Source organism: Scatophagus argus, chromosome 13, assembly GCF_020382885.2.
Source record: "Scatophagus argus isolate fScaArg1 chromosome 13, fScaArg1.pri, whole genome shotgun sequence".
Classification (NCBI taxonomy): domain Eukaryota; kingdom Metazoa; phylum Chordata; class Actinopteri; family Scatophagidae; genus Scatophagus; species Scatophagus argus.
In genome coordinates this window covers 15,828,989-15,849,950 of record NC_058505.1, presented here as the reverse complement: position 1 = coordinate 15,849,950, position 20,962 = coordinate 15,828,989, and the positions used below count along the sequence as shown (strand labels likewise).

The 20,962-nt window shown below is 40.0% G+C and overlaps 2 protein-coding genes across 3 annotated transcripts; one reads left to right on the top strand and one right to left on the bottom strand.

Moving 5' to 3' along the window:
• Positions 1-12: 12 nt before the first annotated feature.
• On the bottom strand, positions 13-10,103 carry LOC124069340 (receptor-interacting serine/threonine-protein kinase 2-like). The gene is made up of 11 exons (XM_046408416.1): positions 9,537-10,103; positions 8,635-8,788; positions 7,958-8,113; positions 7,264-7,421; positions 6,887-6,936; positions 6,608-6,769; positions 5,675-5,760; positions 3,658-3,750; positions 3,376-3,472; positions 3,049-3,252; positions 13-2,947 (listed from the first exon to the last, which is right to left on the bottom strand). The coding sequence occupies exons 1-11, from the start codon at positions 9,779-9,781 to the stop codon at positions 2,559-2,561; spliced, it is 1,794 nt and encodes a 597-aa protein (XP_046264372.1). The 5' UTR covers positions 9,782-10,103; the 3' UTR covers positions 13-2,558.
• Positions 9,993-13,877, top strand: LOC124069342 (sorting nexin-16-like). 2 transcript variants are annotated; one of them, XM_046408419.1, is made up of 6 exons: positions 9,993-10,116; positions 11,351-11,709; positions 12,065-12,151; positions 12,470-12,618; positions 12,709-12,778; positions 12,873-13,877. In XM_046408419.1, the coding sequence occupies exons 2-6, from the start codon at positions 11,371-11,373 to the stop codon at positions 13,011-13,013; spliced, it is 786 nt and encodes a 261-aa protein (XP_046264375.1). In that variant the 5' UTR covers positions 9,993-10,116; positions 11,351-11,370; the 3' UTR covers positions 13,014-13,877. The 2 variants fall into 2 exon arrangements, with proteins under 2 accessions (XP_046264375.1, XP_046264374.1); XM_046408418.1 differs by lacking the exon at positions 9,993-10,116 and adding an exon at positions 10,868-11,270.
• Positions 13,878-20,962: the final 7,085 nt, after the last annotated feature.

Here is a 20,962-nt window from a genome sequence, read left to right as displayed (position 1 = left end):
AGCAGAGAGGAGTAAAAACAGAGAACTCACTTTAATGAAAAACACCAACCTTTATGTAACGAGTTACATTACTGTTTGATTAAAATACACTGATGATGATGAGATGGGCACTAAACTGGGCCAGTATTTTGCATAAGGCAACTCTACGAATATCAAACTGTCACTTAACAAAAACAATGCATGACATTTTGAAATCACTAATAAAAGTATTTATAAAAAAGAAGAAACTATCATCTACAGTACAAAATATGTTACAACATACTTAGGCTATTAAATTTGTAATACTTTTACTCAACTCTGCTTGATATGTGTGTAAAAGGCTTTTGCATTTTAAGTTAGTTGAGAACAAAAGCAGAGCATGAGGCACAGTTATCAATACAAGGCAATACAAGTCCAACATTATGGTAGCAGGTCAACCTTACTTGACCTTCCTTTTGACATTTATATGACGTATCATTGTGTGAACTGCAGAATGAACTGCTGTGGCTCATTCCTGCATTTTTCATAGTACATATTTTATTGAACTGCAGTTTACTTTGGACATAATGATGGGAAACACGGGCACCTACACAATGATAAGAATGAGGGCATTTATTTTGAGAAATGGGGACAAAGTTTATACTGCAGTGAATTTATAGATGGTACAGGCAGTAAACGGCACCGCTACATTACTAATGTGAGCACCAATTTGAGGAAGTGGAGGCAGTGATGAAGAAAGTAAGGTTAAAAAAAACACACACACTAAAGTTGAGACAATTAGTTGGCTCATTCATTTGTCAATTGACAGTAAATGAATGTGTAACTATTTTGATAACTGATTAATCAGTAGTTATTTCTAAGCAAAAAACCAAAAATTCTCTAACGTTGCTGTTTTTCTCTAACGTGAATATCAGCTGTTTTTCTCAGACTTCTGTGACATTAAATTGAATGTTTGGATCCTGGACTCATGCTGGGACAAATCAGTATATCTGAAAATGTCAAATATTTTAGCTCTGGAAAACAGCATAGACCATATGATTAATCAAAAACAAAACTTGTGAAATCACTGACTGCAGTCATATTACACACCCACCACATGCACGCACGCACGCACACACGAACCTAATGACTGAAAGTAAAAACTGTCATCGAAACAGAAACTTGTTTCTTGCATTTTGGCACAAAGAACATATATGCTGTATGGATGAATGAAGTATCAGCAAAACCAGCGTCTGACAAAACTGGTGCTACCATACTATATATGTGTTTATATATGTATTTGCCAGAGAAAAGAGAGAAAATGATTAAATAAACAGGTGTTACTGTTACTACTAACAGATTAGGAAGCACAGCTACAGTATAAAAAATGAGTCAAGTGTAGTAAACTGAGCAGAAGAAGAAGGTTGACTAAAGATCTGCTAAAAGCAAAGCAGCTTTGATCTTCTCCGCTCGTGTTGCTGTTGTCTCATGCTTTCGCAGAGCAGCTCAGTATGACCAAACATTTTTTTCTTTGCCCCATGGTTTAATTATAACTCTTAAAGTGTCCAGATGAGTCTGAAATTCGAGGGCAGATCATGTTGGTCCGCTTTTAATCTAGACAGAGACGTGTAGACACGCACACATCCCCTTTCATTCTGGGTGTTACATTGCAATCTGAGCTTCCTCTTTACACCATGTCCCTCCCTCTGGAGAGAAGAAAAACAGCCCAGGCAGGGACAAAGATTTTCCGCCCAGTCACATGACCAGTGTACAAAAATCATAGCTCATTCCAACATTTCAGCTGAGTGACATGAAGCTGTCAACGGTCAAGAACACATAGTTAGATTGCTCTCAATAGCTCTGAAAACTTCCTTCAACAACACTTGACTGCAGGTCATTCAGTGTGCTTCAGTTCTAAGACAGACACTCTCTGTTGCTGTATGAGGTCACATACTCACTCAGGTGGTAAGGATTATTAACCCATGGCTAGGTAAGATTGCTATAATAATAATAATAGGTATATAGACATATATAATAATAGGTAATAGGTAACTTAATTTAGATGTAGGTTTAATAGTATATTGTACTGTACTGTACTCCTTTCACTTAACTCAGATCACCTGAGTGAACTGAGGAGGTTTGTATTCTGCAAGTAAGGCTACACAGACTCACTCATACTTCCATTAAAAATACTGGACTACATCATTTTGCCTTTACATCACCATAACAGAGTTTTGCAGACACAAGCATAACGTTCCATAAAGAGAGAACCCTGCAATATATCCACTCAGAATGAAGAAACTATAAATAAAGTATTTAATTAAATCCAAAACTTTGTTAAATAAAAATCACTGATTCAGTAAAGATCTTTTGATCCTGATTACACAGAATAAAATATTTTTATCTCTAGCTGATGACTTAACTTCAAAACCAAAAGTGCAGTTTTGTACCTGTTGACTCTTTTCTGTTCCACCAGATGCTCCCCAGCCTTGCTGAGCAAAACGCTGGCAGGAACCAAGTTGACACTGATGACAACATGTAGTGTAAAGTTGGCACAGTCTATAATCTGGATTGCTTCCGTTGGTTGGCTGTGACAGCTGCTACATATTCCTGGAGATATTGTAGGACATGGACAATGGAGGTGCACTCGGGAGGGGCGCTGTGGTTGGGGAGGTGATTTCCGCCGGGTAAGGCTGCAGGCCCATCTGCTTGTTGTCGTGCAGCTTGCGGACGACAACGCGAGAGAAGTCTTCGTTGTGTCTGTGGCAGTTGTCCAGGAGCTGGCGGACCTTGGCGGTACGTGTTGGCTGGTTCACCACCAGTTCGTAATCCTCCCGCATCAACATGGAGCGGGCCAGCAGGGCATCCAAGCTCTGGTTCAGACAGGCCTCTGTCATCTGAGCGACAATCTCCTCACGCCGTGTCGCGATCCACTCGACGACTGGGTCTCGTGTGGGAGGGGAGTGCCACATGGGAGGAGTGTAATCGGCTGCAAGGGGCAAAAGAGTGATTGTTTGTAGATTTTGTTGAAGCAATAAATTTGTATTATTTGGTCACTCATTTCATCCATTATGCTTTAACTGCTTATACCTTGTTGCTGAGGCTGCGGCTTGAGGGGGAGGTTATCCAGCCGAGTCTCGTATTCTGTGTCGGGCAGGCCTGTTTTAATGGGTATATTCAAATCAGACAGTGGCCTGGCACTCTGGTAGCCATTCAGATTGTTGATCGTGAACTGGTCCTTCAAAGATTCAGGAGGCTCCAAAGCATGAGCTAAGAATGACGATGGAAGCTCCTCTACATCAGAAAGAGCAGAAAAAGAGGTGATGTACCCACATGGCAAACAGAGCTTACAGCGCATACGTAAAACCTGCTGTATTCCATAATGCCAAGGTAAAATGCTAGCCCTGTGATAATTACCTTTAGAAGGTGCAGCATTGCTGCTGTTGAGGACACCTGGTAGAGAGATGTCTGTGTCCTGGGAGGAACCAGAGCCTGAGCCTGAGGTGGAGCTCTCCTGTGGCAGAACAAGCACTGATGTTTAATGTACACTTTCACATTTCTACATTAAGGACATAATACAAAAAGCAGAAAAGGTTTCAATTCGGTTCTGCTCTGTTCTATTCCAGTCTGCATCCCAAAGTATTACTGTTTCTCATTAAACTTCACATTGATATTTGCACAGACAATTTAATTACTGACTGGCCAGGGGCTGGGCCTGTCCTTCAGCATGTTCAGGGTTCCTTCCTCGCTCCTCTTCTGACACACTGACTGAGCTGCACAACAGCCTGATGTCTGCAAATAAACAAGGAAGAAGAGGGGAATGAGTCACATTGACAGGAGGGGAACAATATATATTAATGTGGGTTCGATTAAATATGCAAAAATACATTCATTGTTTCACACCCAAATGAGACACTTTAATTACCAACTCTCATAAGAAATATGTCCACACAACACACAAGAGAACCTGTTCTTCAGATTTACAAAAGATGAAGTAATGATTGAACCATGTCAAACAGCTTGTGAAGCAGAAGTTAGTTCATGTCTCCGACTGCATAGTTAAACACTCACTGGTTGAAGTACCGATGGTCCTCCTGTCTATCTGAATATAAGAGATGTACACCAAATACAACTAGTTGTTACTAGTGACAAAATTTTAAAAAGAGATCTAATGTACAGAGATAATAGTGTTGCACAATAACACATTGTTTAATCTCTTCTTTAATCTAAAAGGGTCTTAGCTAACCTGCACTGCTTCTTTGATACAGACACATAAATTTACTGTGCTTCCTGACCAAGAAAAATTCTCATTTTCTGATGAACTATTCCTTTAACACAGCAATTTTTTGTATTGTTCTCATGGCCAGCTTTACAACCACAGTTAGTGGAACCAAGGCTTCCATTAAACTTGAAATTACAAACAACAGTTTACTGAAAACCGGAAACAACAGCCTCTCTCACGTGTGAACACACATACATACACCAAGACCAAGACCAAAAAGAGGAAGGATATGTTAAAAGGAAATTATGAGGCAAACCTTTTGACTTGTCATTCTCATTCAGTCACAGTAGCACTCAAACTGTCCCAGATTACACACAAAGCTTCTACATTTCATGGAACAGTGCAATCCTGACTAGGGGAATTCCTCTACACGGCTATACTGTCAGATCCTTATTACCAAACACCACTGACACATGATAAAAATAACAACTAGCGTCACCAGTTCAGTATCGGACAAAATGTGAAAAAGGTCAATCTGTTTCTCCGTTCCTGGGTTACGGTGTTGATTAATGAACTGAAATGTGTCTCTGAGGAACATCATGATGTCACAGTAAAGTTGGCCTTTTGGATAAAACAAATGTTGTCACATCATTGTTTTATCCTCTTAGACATTTGTGTGTTTTGTGAGTTATGACTGAAAATACATTTTGTGAGTGATTTTTGACCTTTGACCTACAAAATCTAATGATTTCATCATTGCATTCAAAGAGATATTTATGCTAAAGGGGAAGAAATTTCCTCGAGGAGTTTTTAAAATATCGTATTCACAAGAATGTGATGGACAACCCGAAAACATCACCGGTACGAAGACACCGAAACAAACAGTTTTTTACCTTTGAGTAATCGTGTTTTGGGGGGGTAAACAACTGGGAACACAGAACTGCTTCCACTAACAGTGAGTTGGTTAACTAAATTAGCAACATGAAGAACTGTTTTTTTCTTTCTTTCTTTTATTGTCATTTACCAGGCAAAAAACATCAAATATTTGCTGGTTTCAGTTTTGGTGTTTCTGAATGATGATCAAACTAAATAAATAATATTATAATCACTTTAGGCTCTGTTAAGCTGTGACTATTTTTCCCCCCTATATTTTTACTCAGTTAATTACTCAGACTTTCCAGCCCACTAATCACTAAATCCTAATCCATAATCTGTTTGTCCTCACCAAAAGAGGAAAAATTAAGTCTCTTAGTGTATTTGAATATTGATCAGTTCACATAATCAGAGCTGTGAAAAATGGATTCACAGCTGGTTTCATGGTGCAACCATGAACCACAGCTTCCCCAGTTTGAGACCAGATGGGGACTTTTGTGACATGTCTTTCCCCAACTGTCTTTGCCTTAATTTCCCTTTCATCCGGCTCGTAATATTCACATTAACAGCTCACACAGATAAACAAACACTTAAAAGAACTGTGAGAGACTTCCGACTGACCTTTGACCTCTTGATTTCCAACACAGCCTCCAGAAAGTCAATTTCGTCAAACTTCCTCACCATGGGCTCCAGCTCAATCAGACACTCTGAAATGGCAATAAACACATCACACCTTTGCTGTATATCACACTGTGGAATTGAAACAATACAAAACCAAAACAATTTTTAACTGGTTAAAAACTGGTTTAAACTGAGTGTGTTCAGACAAATGACAAACATATTCAAGACTTCCATTTTTTCCATTACACGTGCTATGTAATGCAGATGTGATACTGTGACTCTGCAGTGTATGTGGGTGTGTCAGTAAGAAAAAATAATTTAAAAAATGTGTACATTCAGCCAGTAATCAGTTACTACGTTTTTAGAAGGTGATGAACAATTCCTGCACATGTCTGAATGGGAAAACAGAAACAGAACAGAAAGTTCATCAATCATGTCCATGTTCTAATAATCAAAAAGCAGCTCTGGTTTCAGTTTCAGAGAAGTTAAAGTGAGTGAGTGCAGCTGAGTAGTCAAGCAGTAGTAGAATTACTTTGATTCTAAATTGTATTATACTGAAAGATTATTTGATCTAAAATGCATTTTCGTTATACTTTCAATATCAGGATATTTCTTGTCAGCTCATCTTTACCATTTTGCTGTAATTAAGGAACCATGGACATGTCTTGTTCATATTTATGAAAGATAAGAAAAATGCACAGTGTTGATGATCCTGATAAAATTTCACTGGTGTGACAGGAAGCTGATACTGAGTCACTGCTCTGTCAGGGTAAAAATTCAGCACGGACCAAAAGAATCTGTCTGTTACTGAAGTGAGAGCTCATCTAAACTGTGAAAAAGGTCAAATCGGTACAACAGATCCTTCAATGAATGGAAACAGTAATCTTCTGCCAGAGACACATTCCTGCAGTTCAGTTATTTTCGTGAACGTACTGAGGAAGGAAGGTCGTTCATCAGGGTTACTGGTCCAGCCAGAGGTCATTAAACTAATGAGGGTTTCCCTGCTGGGGATGTCACCGGGCAGACTGTCCAGACTTGTGTCGGGACGCATCCCACGCAGCACGCTGAACATGATCTGCATGGGGTTGGTTACCTCTGAACACAGAAGCACATAGATCAGTCTAGCCGCACCAAGAAAGGTCAAACTTAAAGAGCAACTGAACGAAATTTGACGGTGACAAATCAAGTGTGACATAATAAGAAATGTGTTACCTTCAAATGGAATCTGCCTGGACAGCACTTCCCACATGATGATGGCATAACTATAATGTAAAACATCAGGGAGAGAAACGGTTCAAGGTTTGGTTTTTGGACTTTTTTCGACTGGTGTTTCCCTGCAGAGCTGAGGGACTTTATGACAAGCTGAGCTGAGAGGTTGCTTTGAGGAAGAACAGTGATGTGTTAGTGCAACCACCAACCAGGAGAGATTCTCATTCAGCCACAGAGTAAATATATATATATATGTTTTTTACTTCTTTTGTAATATTCACCACATCCTCTCTCTGCCAGACTCCTGAAATCAGACCATTTGCCCGGCACAATGCATAGATTTAGTGTGCACGGTTCCCTGCACTGCTGTGGTGTTTTACCTGTACATGTCATGTTTCACATCAGCCCGACGGCCCTTGGATGGTTCGTACTTCTCAGGGGGCATGTAGATCACCGTGCCCCCCATCTCTTGTGGCTTGGACCCTGAACCTTTACTGACTGACAGTTGCCGCCACTTTGAGAGGCCAAAGTCTGCAATCTGGACAGAATGAGAGCAGAACAGTATTGGCGTTAATCGAGAATCCTAGAGATGTTCTGTGACATTGTTTTTCTTTGATCAGCTTTTTCTTTTATCAAATAAAGACAAGTATTGTCCTTATTATTAGAGTGGCAGCTGATATGAAACACTTTGTTAGCAGCAGCTTCTGAAGGAACACTTTTTCTACAAGGCGAAGAGTCGCCTTCAATTATTTAAAGAAATAAGAATTGGGGCTGGAGATAAATTTTTTTTCATTACAAATTAATAAGCTGAATATTTTCCTCAACATTTTGTAGTAAAAAAAGTAAAAAGTAAAAAATCAGACCAATAAGACCAAGAGTCCAAATCCCAGGTATTCAGTTTACCATTAGCTTATGCATATATGAATTCATGGACCTTGAAAAATGAGCATCAAAATTCTGTCAGTCAACTAATCAACTAACAGCAGAAAGCCTCAGTGACGTTCTCAAATGTTTGTTTTTGTTTCTGTCACACAGACAGTTCATACCATACCAAGCTTTTGTTTGCCCACATACCTTCACATGAAATTCACCATCCAGTAGTATGTTCTGTGTCTTTAAGTCATGATGTAATAGGGGTGGGTTCATGTTGTGAAGAAAGTTAACCCCCAGCGCAATCTCATAGAGAATCCTCAGTCGCAAAGGCCAGGCAAGCCCAGGGTACATGTCCTTCTGCAGGCAGACATGACAGTCCAGGTATGAAAGGGTCAATAAAACATGCTTAAATAAAGGCAGAGGGTGATAACGTGGGCATTTAGACTACAAACCAAAGCAATGCAAAAGCAAGTGACATAGGAAATACAAGTAAGAAAAAATGGGAATTTCCCCAAATTATATGTGCCAAGCTGTCTTCATGGTACGCCTTTTCTTACCTCCCTTATTTAAAAGTTTCATCAGAGACTGTGAATACACTTAAGTTTCACTTTTGCTTTACATCTCACAGGCAGTACAGACATAACATTATGCACATAATGAATGATTCATAAAAGAGACAGTGCAAGAGATGAAGCAATTTGCTAAAACAACAAAAACTTCATTTCAGCCATGCAGGAAACAAAGGTGCATTATTCATTCTTAATCCACACTAATTCTTTAAGACTGAACCTTGGGTTATGATGATAGGGTAGATCAGAGATCAGTTTCTGTACGAACAGCTCTCAGTGGTATGAAGTTGCTTTAAGAAATAGAGTTACCTCGTGGAGCAAGAGATCCAGAGAGCCATTGCTCATAAACTCTGTGACTATGCAGAAGAACTCCGGCTCGTTACAGACGCCAAAAATCTGGATGATGTAGTTGAACCTGGCTTTGTGGAGCACCTCTGCCTCCTTCAGCAGGCAGTTCCTCTCTCTGAAACACAGCCAATACTGACTCAGTGTTTACTCTCAGACAGCAACCGAAATACCAAATGAGAGTTAACATTTACTGTGTTGTTTGTGCACACACAGTTTTGGGAAGCACACCAAAAGAATGAACCTTGGAGGCTGACTGTCAACAAGGCTGGGCAATATGGATGAAACTGTTGTAAAACAATGGAACAATATCATCTTGGCTCATGTAAGACATGTATGGCAAATGTATGCAAAATACTGAATAATGTAAAAAAAATCCAGTATCATGCAGGTAACTTATTAATGCTGTACAAACAGTTAAGGCAGACACGCCAAAGAAGATAAACTTGACTCCTGCTATCTTGTCATTACATAAAGAGGGAGGCACAGTACTCTCTAAATTATAGTTAATTCAGACCTATGATATTTTAGAAAATTGTTTTGTGCGGGTTTAAAATGTGTAGACTTGTGAACTGCAGGAGAGCAGAATGATTCTAACACTTGGGCCAGAAAGAATGCATGTAATTCAAATATATCCACAAGCCTTTCATTTGTTTAAAACTGACACCGATTTAAGCACTGGCACCCTGACTTTCACCACATCTGTCTGTGACCGTACATCAGATGCTGACTTTCTCCCTAACTTTTCAATGAAGTAACACAATGGAAACTTCTTTTATCTTTAAATTTACATTAGTTAAAATTCCTTCCAAACAATGTACGTGGTCTAAATTGTTACATGGGGCGATCCCATCCACACAGAGTACCTTTCTCCAACAGGAGAGTCGAGTTTCAGACACTTGATGGCCACTGTGGTCCTCCAGTCGGAGTGTTGTGCCTTGAACACCGTGCCGAAGCCCCCCCTGCTCAGGTAGTACAGGTCCGTCAGCTTCTGGTAAGGGATCACCGGCAAGGTGCTGGTTAGACTGCCAATGTTCACAAAGCCCGTGGCCGCGGACGGCTCCATAACCGTTTGTGAGCCTTTCACGGGATGTCTCTGAGGATTTATCATCCACTTAGTCAGACACTGAAAGCAGAACTACCACTGTTGGTAAACGCAACGAGGAAGAGCTCTCTCATTTAAACGCATACCATAATGACGCTGACTGCTAGTATGCTAGGCTAACGTTAATGTAGCTGAGAAGGAGGGCGGCTGAAAAAAAGCAACCGATAAACGGTACAGTCGCCCGCTGAGGAAAAACCCAGCGCATCCAACGTCTACAATTAAATGTCTGCGCTTTCACATCACCGTTTGGTCATGATACGTGGCCAGGCTTCCTCTAATCAGCGGCCATAGGTTGAGCCAAAAAGATACGACAACAGGGAGCTGCTGTCACTTACAGGCAGGTGGGTTTGTTGTTGCCAACGACGACACGCTTCCGGGTTTTTTCGAGATACGTTCAAACACCCAGGTTTTGACTGCTTCTCAGACAGATGACCTGGATTTTGTTTTAATGTGGGACCGATTTTCCAAACATCCATTTGAGCACACACAGCCATCATAAATCAGTCTCATTCACGAAAGGGGCAAGTCCAAATATGATGATGGAGTGTTTTACAAGGTGTTTGAATAACTGCATTGTTTAGGCCTCAAATTTACATTTTTGTTTCAGTTTCAATGGAGCAGGGATGTCCTCCGAGCACAAACTGAAGTGTTAGTTTAGGGGGATTTTTTAACATGTTGGAATTCCCCATTCGTGGGATTTTCCTAGTTAGAGTCAAAATTGAAAGGTAAAAATTAGGTAATACGAGAAAAATTAAGCCTCACAATTCTACTAGCTATTTTTAGCAATGGTTAAAAATCCTGCACCTACAGAATTTTAGAAAACCAAACAGACTATGGCAACCACGAACATACCACAAAGTTTATCCCAGTAAGAGTGGATTAAAGAAGACTGATAGAATAGAAGGAAATATTTGAGATAACAAGAAGTGCAGAGACTACCTGTGGTTATAAACCATAAATCCTCAGTGGGAAAATATTGTTACACTGCACAAGAATAAACAATTAAAATACCAAATAACTTTTTATTAATATATGTCAGTAAGACCATAACAAACAGTTGTTCTAATGCTGTTATTGGTGTGTCATCTTATGTTTATCTTGTTTATCAGTATCTACTGTTTTATCATAAACATATTAGAATATGCATCCAATCATACTAATATTAGTAAATAGTCACAGAGTTCATGTTTGCATCATGATGTGGGTTTGTTGTTTATGATTTACTGAAACAGGAGGAACGCTCCCTGTCTTCAGGGACAGGACACACACCTAAGCACATGACTCACATAAGCTCATGTTTTCATTGTCTCCTTGTAATCTGAAACCCTTGTGAAACAGAGTGTCTACAAATCAGTTACCACATTATAACTTCTGCTTGCGTGGATCTCACACAATGTGCCCCTTGTTTTTGATGATCCTGCAAAACTAGCAACAGTACATGACCTGCTCAGCTCAGGCCAAAAACAAAACTCGGGAGAATTTGCCCTGAATTGGTGTAAGTAGGCTACTATACTCTATGTGTCCTTGTGTGTGTTTCTGTGTGTATGTGAGTTAACTGTTTCTGCTTGTCAACAGTATCACCTGGATTACAACAGATGGCTGCCCCTTTTGTTTCTGTTGCATTCACGGCAGACTGGACTGGAGCCTGCAGGTCCCGGACCATGAGGGGGTCACCCATAAATGCTGCTTCATCCCTAAACAATGAGACCTCACCTTCAGAAAGTGTTTCCTGGATGAGAGGAGTTGGACCCTGGGGTGCTGCAGTTGGGACTCCAGTCTCAGATGGCTCCTGGATTAGACCCAGTGGAGGCGTGTTGGATGGGTCATACACACTGCTGGAAGGTGAAGTGGGTAACGGGGATAACTTGATGGAGAGACTCGACACCCCGATGCTGCTGGGCTATGAGATCCTAGAGGAGAGGGCAAAGTTTACGGTATGGATTTAACAGGTCACCCGTTTCTTCTGGACCTGGTAATAAATCTACTAATGAAAGAAAAAGAAAGAGCTCAGACTGATGACTTTACAAAATGGTACGATGCATTAGATTCTTTTTGTAAAAGCATGAACTTTAGCTCATAATTGATGTGTTACTGGCATCACATGACTTCTTCTCTTGTAAAAGCTTACATAACCTGTGTGCATGCGTGCGTGTGTGTGTGTGTGTAACAGAAGTTGTCCTTAAATTTTCCTTTTTCAGAGGATACTGATGATTGATATACTGCTGATAAATTGTACTATTTGTGGAGGACACGCACACACACACATTTAACTTGTGTGTTGTGTTGTAGGTGTATAAGATCCTGGTGAAGGGGCATCTAGGAGACAGCCGGGTGATCTTCAGAAGATACGCCGACTTCTGCAGGCTCAATGATAAGGTGAGATCCAAGTAACCAAGTGTACTCTTGAAATAAGTTAGCACCAGCAAAATGTTTTAGCGATAATCAGTGTCTCAGCACATAGGCAGAATGTTGGGTGGTTCTTCAGCGATATTCCACAAATATTTCTTTATTTGAAACTTGAAAAGATCTTGAAAAGCAAAATTCTTACTTATGTGTTCTTTATGACATGAAATTTAAAAGACAATCACTGTGGCCTGAACTGTCTTTGTTCAAGGACAGATCTGAAGGATTATACAGTCTGCTGATATGAGAATGTTGTCATACTTCTTTTCTGTTTTCCCACCTTTGCCACAGCTTAAAGAGCTGTTTCCCAGCTTTGCTCTGGCCCTGCCACCTAAGCGCTGGTTCAAAAACAACTATGATGAGAAGTTTCTCGAGAAGAGGCGGACTGGGCTGCAAACATTTCTGCAAAACTTGACGTCACGCAAAGACATCATCAACAGGTGTGTGCTGTGGCAGCAAGAAGTTTTACTTCTGCAGAGATCGCACTCAGCCTTGATTAATTTGGAATTTCGAATGTATTTTCTCCTCAGCAAAGCCGTCAAACACTTTCTGTGTTTGCGTGAGTCACCAAATCTATTTGACAGTCTGGAAGAAAGTAGGGTGAGGAGGTCACTTTTTTCACAAAAATACTGACTCAAGGGCTAAATGTCAAGACTGTTCTTTGGTAATCTGCTGGTTGTTGTTCTGAGCGTAGGCTTTTTGTGAGACTCTGGAGGAAACTTATCACCGTCTTCAGAGGCAACTCTTGGAAAATCAGAGAGAAGCTGATACTTTGAAGAAGACCCTGGAAGAGAAGGAAAACCACATCAGCCTCCTGTTGAAGAGAGTCAAGTAAAGATGTGTCTTTTGCACAGAAACAGTAAGGGCTTTGTAGACGTTGTATTGTAATAATTACACAGGAACTCGTCACTTTCTTTGAGTGAAAAAACTTCAAGGGGTCTTGCTAGTGAACAGGTTCAATAGCCACAGACTCCAATACACAGACAGGTGTGAGTGGATTAAAGGAACAACACGGATAGAAATGAAGAGGCAGAGGATAACTGTGACCTCAACTTTGAATTTCTGTGTCTTCCTTTGGCTTGTATGTGTCCACGGTCCCGTGGTGGAATGGAACTGAGTACGTTTACTCAAGCACTTTAAATGAGTATTTAGATTTCATGCAACTTTATACTTCTACTACATCCCAGGGGCATGTAAAATTAGCTTTTAAACATCAGTGCAGCAGTAAAATGTAACAAACACATTAATGCATTAATGATATTAAAACCAAAACATCATATATCTGTCATCTTCCACTACTGTATGTATCAATGTATGTGTGTACATGCAGTAATGTACTGCAGTGTGTGATTCATTATAAATCAGCTGTAAATACCTGAAGGTTTATTCACAAACAGTGCCTGTGTATTATGTTTTTGTGAAAGAGCAGAATCTCCTGCTGTTCACACGTGTGGATAATAAGCCTCATAATGTTTTGTGTTTATTTGAGTTTGGACGCTGAGGACCAATATGACCACAAGGTGGCAGTGTTTTAACAGCTTCCAAAGGTAAAGCCGCCGCACCTGAATAAGAGGCACACGGGAAACTGGATGTTCTGTTCCATTCACACAAGGGCCTCTCTCTGGACCTTGAACAGCGCGCTGTAATAAAGGACCAATATGATGTTTTCCTCTCAAAAAGCGAACATAGAACATCACATAGACAAGAGTAACAATAAAGTGAAAATAAAAGAACAACAAACTTATACAACAATTTCAATGAGAAAAAAATTCTCATAAACAACACAAATCAGATTTTACATCTTTAAAAAGGAGTAGGAGGAACCATACATTTATCTAATACTGGCTTTTCTCCAATGCTCCTCAATTAACTCACAATCATGATCTTATATTCACATACACATAAACATATAAATACACATTGTCAATATTCAAGGTTTCAAAATTAATTTGTCATTATACAGCACAAGATTAAAATGAAGTAATAGTTCCCGATGCTACACCTAAAAAAAACAAAAACAAAGAAAAAAAAAACAATGAATAATCATATCACAAGAATCAACTTTTCAGGAGTGGAATTTGGAGGATGAGTACTTCGTTCTTCTTTTGTCAGACAGCAGTGGTGACCAGACTGTGGCTGGGATGGCTGTTGTCTTGCTCAGTACAGACACCTCACCTCACCTGAAATCACTGATACCAGTGATGTTCTGGGTGGTTTTAATCACCCGCTGCAGGGTCCTCCTGTCCTGGGCTGTACATGAACCAGGCCGGTTTGGATGTTCCCAGATCTTGTCCCAGGAATCTGGCCTTTTTTGACATTCCTTAAGAAGTGCAGTTATTTCTCAGCTTCCTTCTCCAGGGTGGAGACATGTGATGGGCATGACAAGTTCTCTCTGCTGCCTCATCTCCTCATCTCCACTGATGTAAACAGGTGTGTGTGTGTGTCAACAAATCAACAATCAGCTCATGCTTTTTACTGGCACTGAGCAGCAGGTTGCTGTCTGTGCACCACTCAGCAAGGCTGCCGTTTTCCTCCTCATATGAACTCTCAGTGTTGTTTCAAATCCGGCTGATGATGGTGGTGTAGCCTGGAAAGTTTCAACTGTGAAGTGGACAGGTAACAGGAATCCCACTTTCATGTTCTCTTTCCTTTCTTGATATATTGTGATTAATGGTATCAACATAATAGCATAAGTTCTGCAATTTTCTTCACTGTTTTTGAAAAACCCGTTTTACCTTCTACTCTGTTTTATGTTGCAATTGACAGCCGACTCCCCTTAACCAGCCAGTGGACGCTATATTGTATTATAAAAGCATTCAGCATGAGCGAAAATGGTTCAGTTAGAGTTTATCATCAGAAAATAGTCTAAGAGGGCTAATTATAATAATAAAAAAAACGACTACAAAAAACAAAAATAAAAGCATAAAACTAACTTAGTGTTAAATGACATTAATCACAGGCACAGAAAAAGACTGTTTTGGGTTTTAGAGCAACTTTTTCAAAAATAAACTCAATTACCATTAGCAACATATTGATTTGAGATTAACAGGACCTAGAGCAAAAACAAAACCAAAAAAACAAAACTCTAACAGCTCCAACATCAGGTTCATCTGTTAAAACACCTGTAAATACATTTAAGATGTTACTAGGATCCTCTTTACTTCTGGAGCAACCTTTCTGATAAAATCTCAATCACATATTGTGTGTTTTGCTGAACTAAAATCATAACAACGCCTGGACATAGCAAATAAAGACAATCTTGGAAAAGAACCAGCACATTGTGTGAAGTGAATCGTACAGTATACAGACTCAGGACCAGAAACTGTCTGACAGTTATTCATTAATGCATGATTGAAGCGGAGAGGCAAAAATGATGTAACTTCATTCAGTGGTTTTCCAGCTTTCACTGAAAGCCTCAATTTATTTTCTCCTTTGCTGATATGCAGAATCGCGGTTGGGCTCCTGACAGATTACTCCACATGGATCCATCATGTGAAAGAAACTACAGATTTTGCAATATGTGCTTACAAAAATAAGACTCTTTATCAAACTTTAATAACCATGGGAGAAAGCTTGGAACATTCCCCATTTGTTTTAGTTTTAGGCCACATACTTGTCTTCAGACCAAGAAAGATTTGTCAGTTTGGGTATTATTGTTGCTGTATTATCGCTCCGGGAAAGTACACCTATTCTGGAATACCATCCTATTTCAGGATTACATTAATTTGTGTCATTAATTTAATTATATTTGAGGACATGTTTCATGTAAGCATGATATCAGCTGAAAAAACGATTGAAAGGTATTGACACCTCATCAGGGCTCCTGATCATATAAAAATATGATTCTCCTGAAAGCTCCTTCTATAGGTTTAGCTTCTGCTCTATTTCAAGCTCTCAAACAACTTTGCAATAAACCAAACTGTGTTATTACAATGTCACATGATGCACAGGGACCCAAAAAGACTTCCCCCCCATAAGCTTGTATTGTGAAAGTGGATCTAAAATGATTGATTCATTTTTTGGAATCACACAATTCCTGAAAATGACAAATTTTCATATCATAATTTTGTTTATTCAATCCTATACGATTTGGAAAGTCTAGAAGAGCTGCATTATTAAATGATTTTATCCCCATTCAAGTTAGTGGAGAACAAAACCAGTTAGCCACTAGACCCATAGAGGAATCGTGTGCACCTCACTCTTCTGAAGTTGTTTGAAAGATCTGGGTAATTTTATGCCGGGGAAGCTGTTTTTGCAAAGCTAAGCGACTTTCACTGGAATAAACAGCGCCCCACTTATTCTTATTCAAAGGTAGATTATTTCCATTTAGACAAAACGCTACTGCTGGCCCTTTAATCCAGTGGGTATAAGAACGTTGTTATTATTACTATTACTATATTAGAAAATTATTACAGCACAGTGGCAATGCAAATTAATTTTCCTGAGCATACATCTCAGTAACAGGCCTGGCTGATACAGAGCCAGTCGGAGACAAGTATAGTTACTGCAAGGTAGGCTATGAAAGCTTTTCTCCTGTATGAACAGGAGAAGGATAAAACAAGTCAGAACTTGTGAATGTCATCAGTGACAGATCCACATGTGACACTCAACCAAGCTACACTGAACTATCACTCACACATCAAGCTGCAGTTGGAGTATGACTCTTTGGCAGCCACATAGACAGAAGGCCTGTATGTGCTTGTCTTAGTTTGCACTAACAGCATCGTTTACTCCAGTGGGGGGTAAATGATCCCTCTTGTCCTCTTGGTTATTTGACAGAGCCCTTTCAAACAGGGAGGTCATAAACATAAATTGTCTCTATATGCATATGATCTCTTATTGTAGGGCTTGCTTATGCTGACTCCAACTGCACTTGGTATAATTCTGCCCTTGAGCAGTGCATCTGAATGTACAGCTAATCCATCCATGAACAAAACCTTTAACCTTAAATGCGAGTGTGACCCAGCACCCATTTGCTGCACTCACCTTCAAAGTGGTCTTTGACTCATTTACTCACCTAAGGGTGTGTGTCATGCAGGACTTTGAGGATCTGTTTACAAAAAATCTCCGGCCAGCCCTCGAGAGAGCCCCATTGAGCGTTTCTGCTCCTTTTGCTGGCAGGCAGAATCACCTCCATTAAAATGGTCATTTGAGTGTCATGTTAGTTTCAGATAATCCCTGTTTTCCTCCCACAATCCTTGAAAGAGTTGGACAAACATATTTCCACGTTTGACTGGAATAAGAAAATTCCTCGGCTTCATAAGGCATTTCTAGTGAAAGTGAAAGTCAGAGGCAGGTCTCACACTACTAAGCCTCCTGCTCTACTGTTGGGTTGTTAATATTCATAAAATGATATTCTTGATGTCCCTTTTTTGGGATGGCTATGCACTAGTATGGAACAAAACTCATGTGAACCACTGGTCCCTGCCTCCCTGTTATGTGCCCTTCCACATACCACTCAAACAATCCTGTGGTTAATCTTGTGGTCACAGTTTCAGACACATTTTGGATACAAACAATGTCATCCATACCCGAAAAAATCTGCCCTGTAAGACTCAGCATTCCACCTTTGGTTCCAGAAGTAAGTGAGAAGGGTTGTTAACCTTTTCCAAGTGGGGTCACATGTGTGCTTTAATATTTAGTTAAAGAATCTTAATATCCTAAGGAAGCATTATTTTAGATATTGACAAAGTGGCAGACCACCTGGGGCATGGATGGAGAACTGTTCTAAGGTCCACCCTCATCAGGAGGGCTGCGTCTTGAGGTCACGTATTATTAATCTGAAATGCGCCCTGGGAAGAGGAACATGGGATGGAAGAAACTGATGAGACCTGGCAGTCTGAATCTGAAAGGATACACAAAGCCTTGATCTGTGTGAGGCTCTCTGCAGAAGCACGCTTGCCAGGCTGCACCTTGGTGATGATCCCCCTCGCCAGAGGTGTCACAGTGCTCCTACTAATTAGTGTCAAATGCTTATGGATTTTTTTTCTTGTCAGTCAATTGCCCCACTTCAGTGTTCTATATCCGAAACCTTTTCACAGATGTACAGCCACAACATACCCCCAAATCCTTTTAGTGCAGCTCCAGTGGAGGTTTCACTTTCAAATAGCCAATCAGCCTTTCTAGCATATGTGTCCCTCCTGTCCTTATTTCTTCTTAAATGGAAGGACAGAAATACCACAAGGTGTGGTAATAATAATCCTGGATTATTTTAATTACTTCCCCCGTGCCAGTATGACTGAATGAGGCCTTCATACTGCCCCCTCCCTCCTGTTGCCTTGCCCCTCTCCCGTTGTTGTGTTTTTATATTTGTATTGGTTTTATTTTTTCCTCCCATGACTCTTTTCCTGAAAAATAGACAGATACTTTATTGATCTGGAGGGAAATTCACTAAAAATCAATTCAGATTCATACAACACAGAAATTCGGTTCTGTGTTCTTGTTGCTATTGTTATTGATTTTGCTATTCCTGCTGAATATTATTGAATTATTTCTTATTTTGCAACTCTGCATACCATCGGCTTTGGTCTATCTCCTGACTTCATCTTGACTCGAAAAATCCAATAAAAGCAGTTATGATAAATATTTTAGATTTTGTATCTTAATATAGCAGCAAGAGCAACTATTTGTTATATTTACATAAAGTCACCTTCACTCTGGGTGTGTTGTAATCTGAGCTTCTCTGTTCTTTACTTTGGTAGCCTGGCTGGTTGTGTAAGAGTAAGAGTCACAGTTTTCAACATGGTGGCCAGTGAAAGACTTTGCCATATTACAGAGAACCACTACACTACGAGTGAATGTTTCTGAAAACATGTGAGACAAGCACAGAATCTCGATTCATATTTGATCACCACTGTTTCATTTTGAAACAAAACACAAAACCACTTTGTTATGAATTACAAAATTGAGGACCCAGTTTGCAGACCCCAACACGAGGAACAGGTGAACAACGAACTTACTAAAAAGGAACAGAAGCTACAGAGGGCAGCTGGGAGTTAAGCAATGTTATGTTTCAAGAAATAATCCAACAAGGGAAACACAGGGTTTACAAAACAAAACAAAACAAACTGACAGAACACGCAAGGAGAGCACAATTATATAAAGACAGCTGAACACAATCAAGGTGGGGAAACACTGAAAAAACGAGGGAAAACAGACAAAGAGAGGAAATCTAAAGCTAAACCAGAAAAAATGACAAAATAAAACAGGAAACTAAGCAAATATAAACTTCAAACCGTGACATGTTTGGTGAAAAGCTTTCTTATATTACAGCTAAACATCCATCCATACCGCTTTGTCAGTCAGGGTCCCGGGGGGCTGGAGCCTATCCCAGCTGACTACAGGCAACAGGCAGGGTTCACCCTGGACTGGTCGCCAGTCAATCACAGGGCCGACACACAAAGACGGACCACCACACACTCACACACACCTAGGGGCAATGCAGAGCAGCCAGTTAACCTAATGTGCATGTTTTTCGGATTGTGGAAGGAAGCCGGAGTACTCAGAGAAATCCCACACAGGGAGAACATGCAAACTCTGCACAGAAGGGCCCAGACTGGGATTCGAGCCAGGAACCCTCCTGCTGTGAGGAGACAGTGTTAACCACTGCACCACCATGCCGCCCTACAGTTGATGTTAATGTAACTATGCTTTTTAAAACATTTGAAGCAAAAAAAAAAAAAACGGTCAACAGAATCTTGATCTTGTTTGATCACCACTGCCCAATTTTATTTTTTGATCTGAGTTTGGTGAGCCGCGTGTGTTCAGATGCTGCATTCTTTAATTTTGTTTTTCAGCTTTACTGAGTGAATGATGCGTACATTTGCTTTGTTGGTGCAATATCTAGTGGTAGTGAATGTTGTACATTTCACCTGTGCAGGTTTGTCAATGTAGAGATCAATCACCTGTCAGAATTGTCTGCTATCATAATATTGACTTATTTTCAAAACAAATGTTCTTCATTGACATACCTGTCCTGCCCTCTGCCAAAATATTTCAGTTCACATTCTCAGGTTTCTGAGTCCTTGTGTTTGTAATCTGTAGGAATGGCATGATATTGACATAAAGTTAATGTTTTATGTAAGCCCCTGTACAATCTTGAAATGTTCTGCCATTCACAGCATAATTCTCAGTATCTCCAAACACTGTGAAAATAACATTCGTAACACATAACATTCCTCATATCCTCATGGGGGCATATGTCAGGTTGTGTCAGTCTGACAGGAATTACATAAGCACCCATGGGAAGGTATAGTACAAAGCACAAACCTTCCCATGTGTAAATCTATTAACCAGAAGCTCATTTAAAATTGTAGTAAGGATTCAAAAAACTGCATATTTATTCTTTGAGATTGCACAGGTTGGTGAAATACACTGATTTTTTTCTCCATACACGATGACATCCCATATGTGTGTTTTGATTTCAGAAAACAGATACAGATAACAAATGAATCCTGCATGCACTTCTGCCCCTTCTGTATTTCAGCTCACAACAGTGACAGCAAGGAAGTTTACATTTAACAATTTAAGAACAACAGTAAGGGCGGTAATAACAGTATAAAAACAACAACAAAGCAGATTTAAATAGGTGAGTTTGAGTGCTGTTCAGAAAGGCTGGATTGAGTGAGAAAATCCGAGATGTTAGAGAAGAGATTTCCAGAAGGCGGCAATAGAGGAGGCTCTTTCCCCTAAGGGCCGGCTCTCGGAGGTAGTGGGAGTGGTGTGAGGGAGGGGGAGAAACCTCCTACTAAAGGAAGCTCTTCTTTTCTTTAAAGTCCTATATCT

Coding starts and splice junctions, on each gene's coding strand:
- LOC124069342 (XM_046408419.1), top strand. CDS start 11,371: ATGGCTGCCCCTTTTGTTTCTGTTGCATTCACGGCAGACTGGACTGGA. Junction 11,710..12,064: donor AGGAGAGGGCAAAGTTTACG/GTATGGATTTAA, acceptor GTTGTGTTGTAG/GTGTATAAGATCCTGGTGAA. Junction 12,619..12,708: donor CGCAAAGACATCATCAACAG/GTGTGTGCTGTG, acceptor TTTTCTCCTCAG/CAAAGCCGTCAAACACTTTC.
- LOC124069340 (XM_046408416.1), bottom strand. CDS start 9,781: ATGATAAATCCTCAGAGACATCCCGTGAAAGGCTCACAAACGGTTATG. Junction 7,422..7,957: donor ATGGTGAATTTCATGTGAAG/GTATGTGGGCAA, acceptor CATTCTGTCCAG/ATTGCAGACTTTGGCCTCTC. Junction 3,473..3,657: donor ACAGGCCCAGCCCCTGGCCA/GTCAGTAATTAA, acceptor GTTCTGCCACAG/GAGAGCTCCACCTCAGGCTC.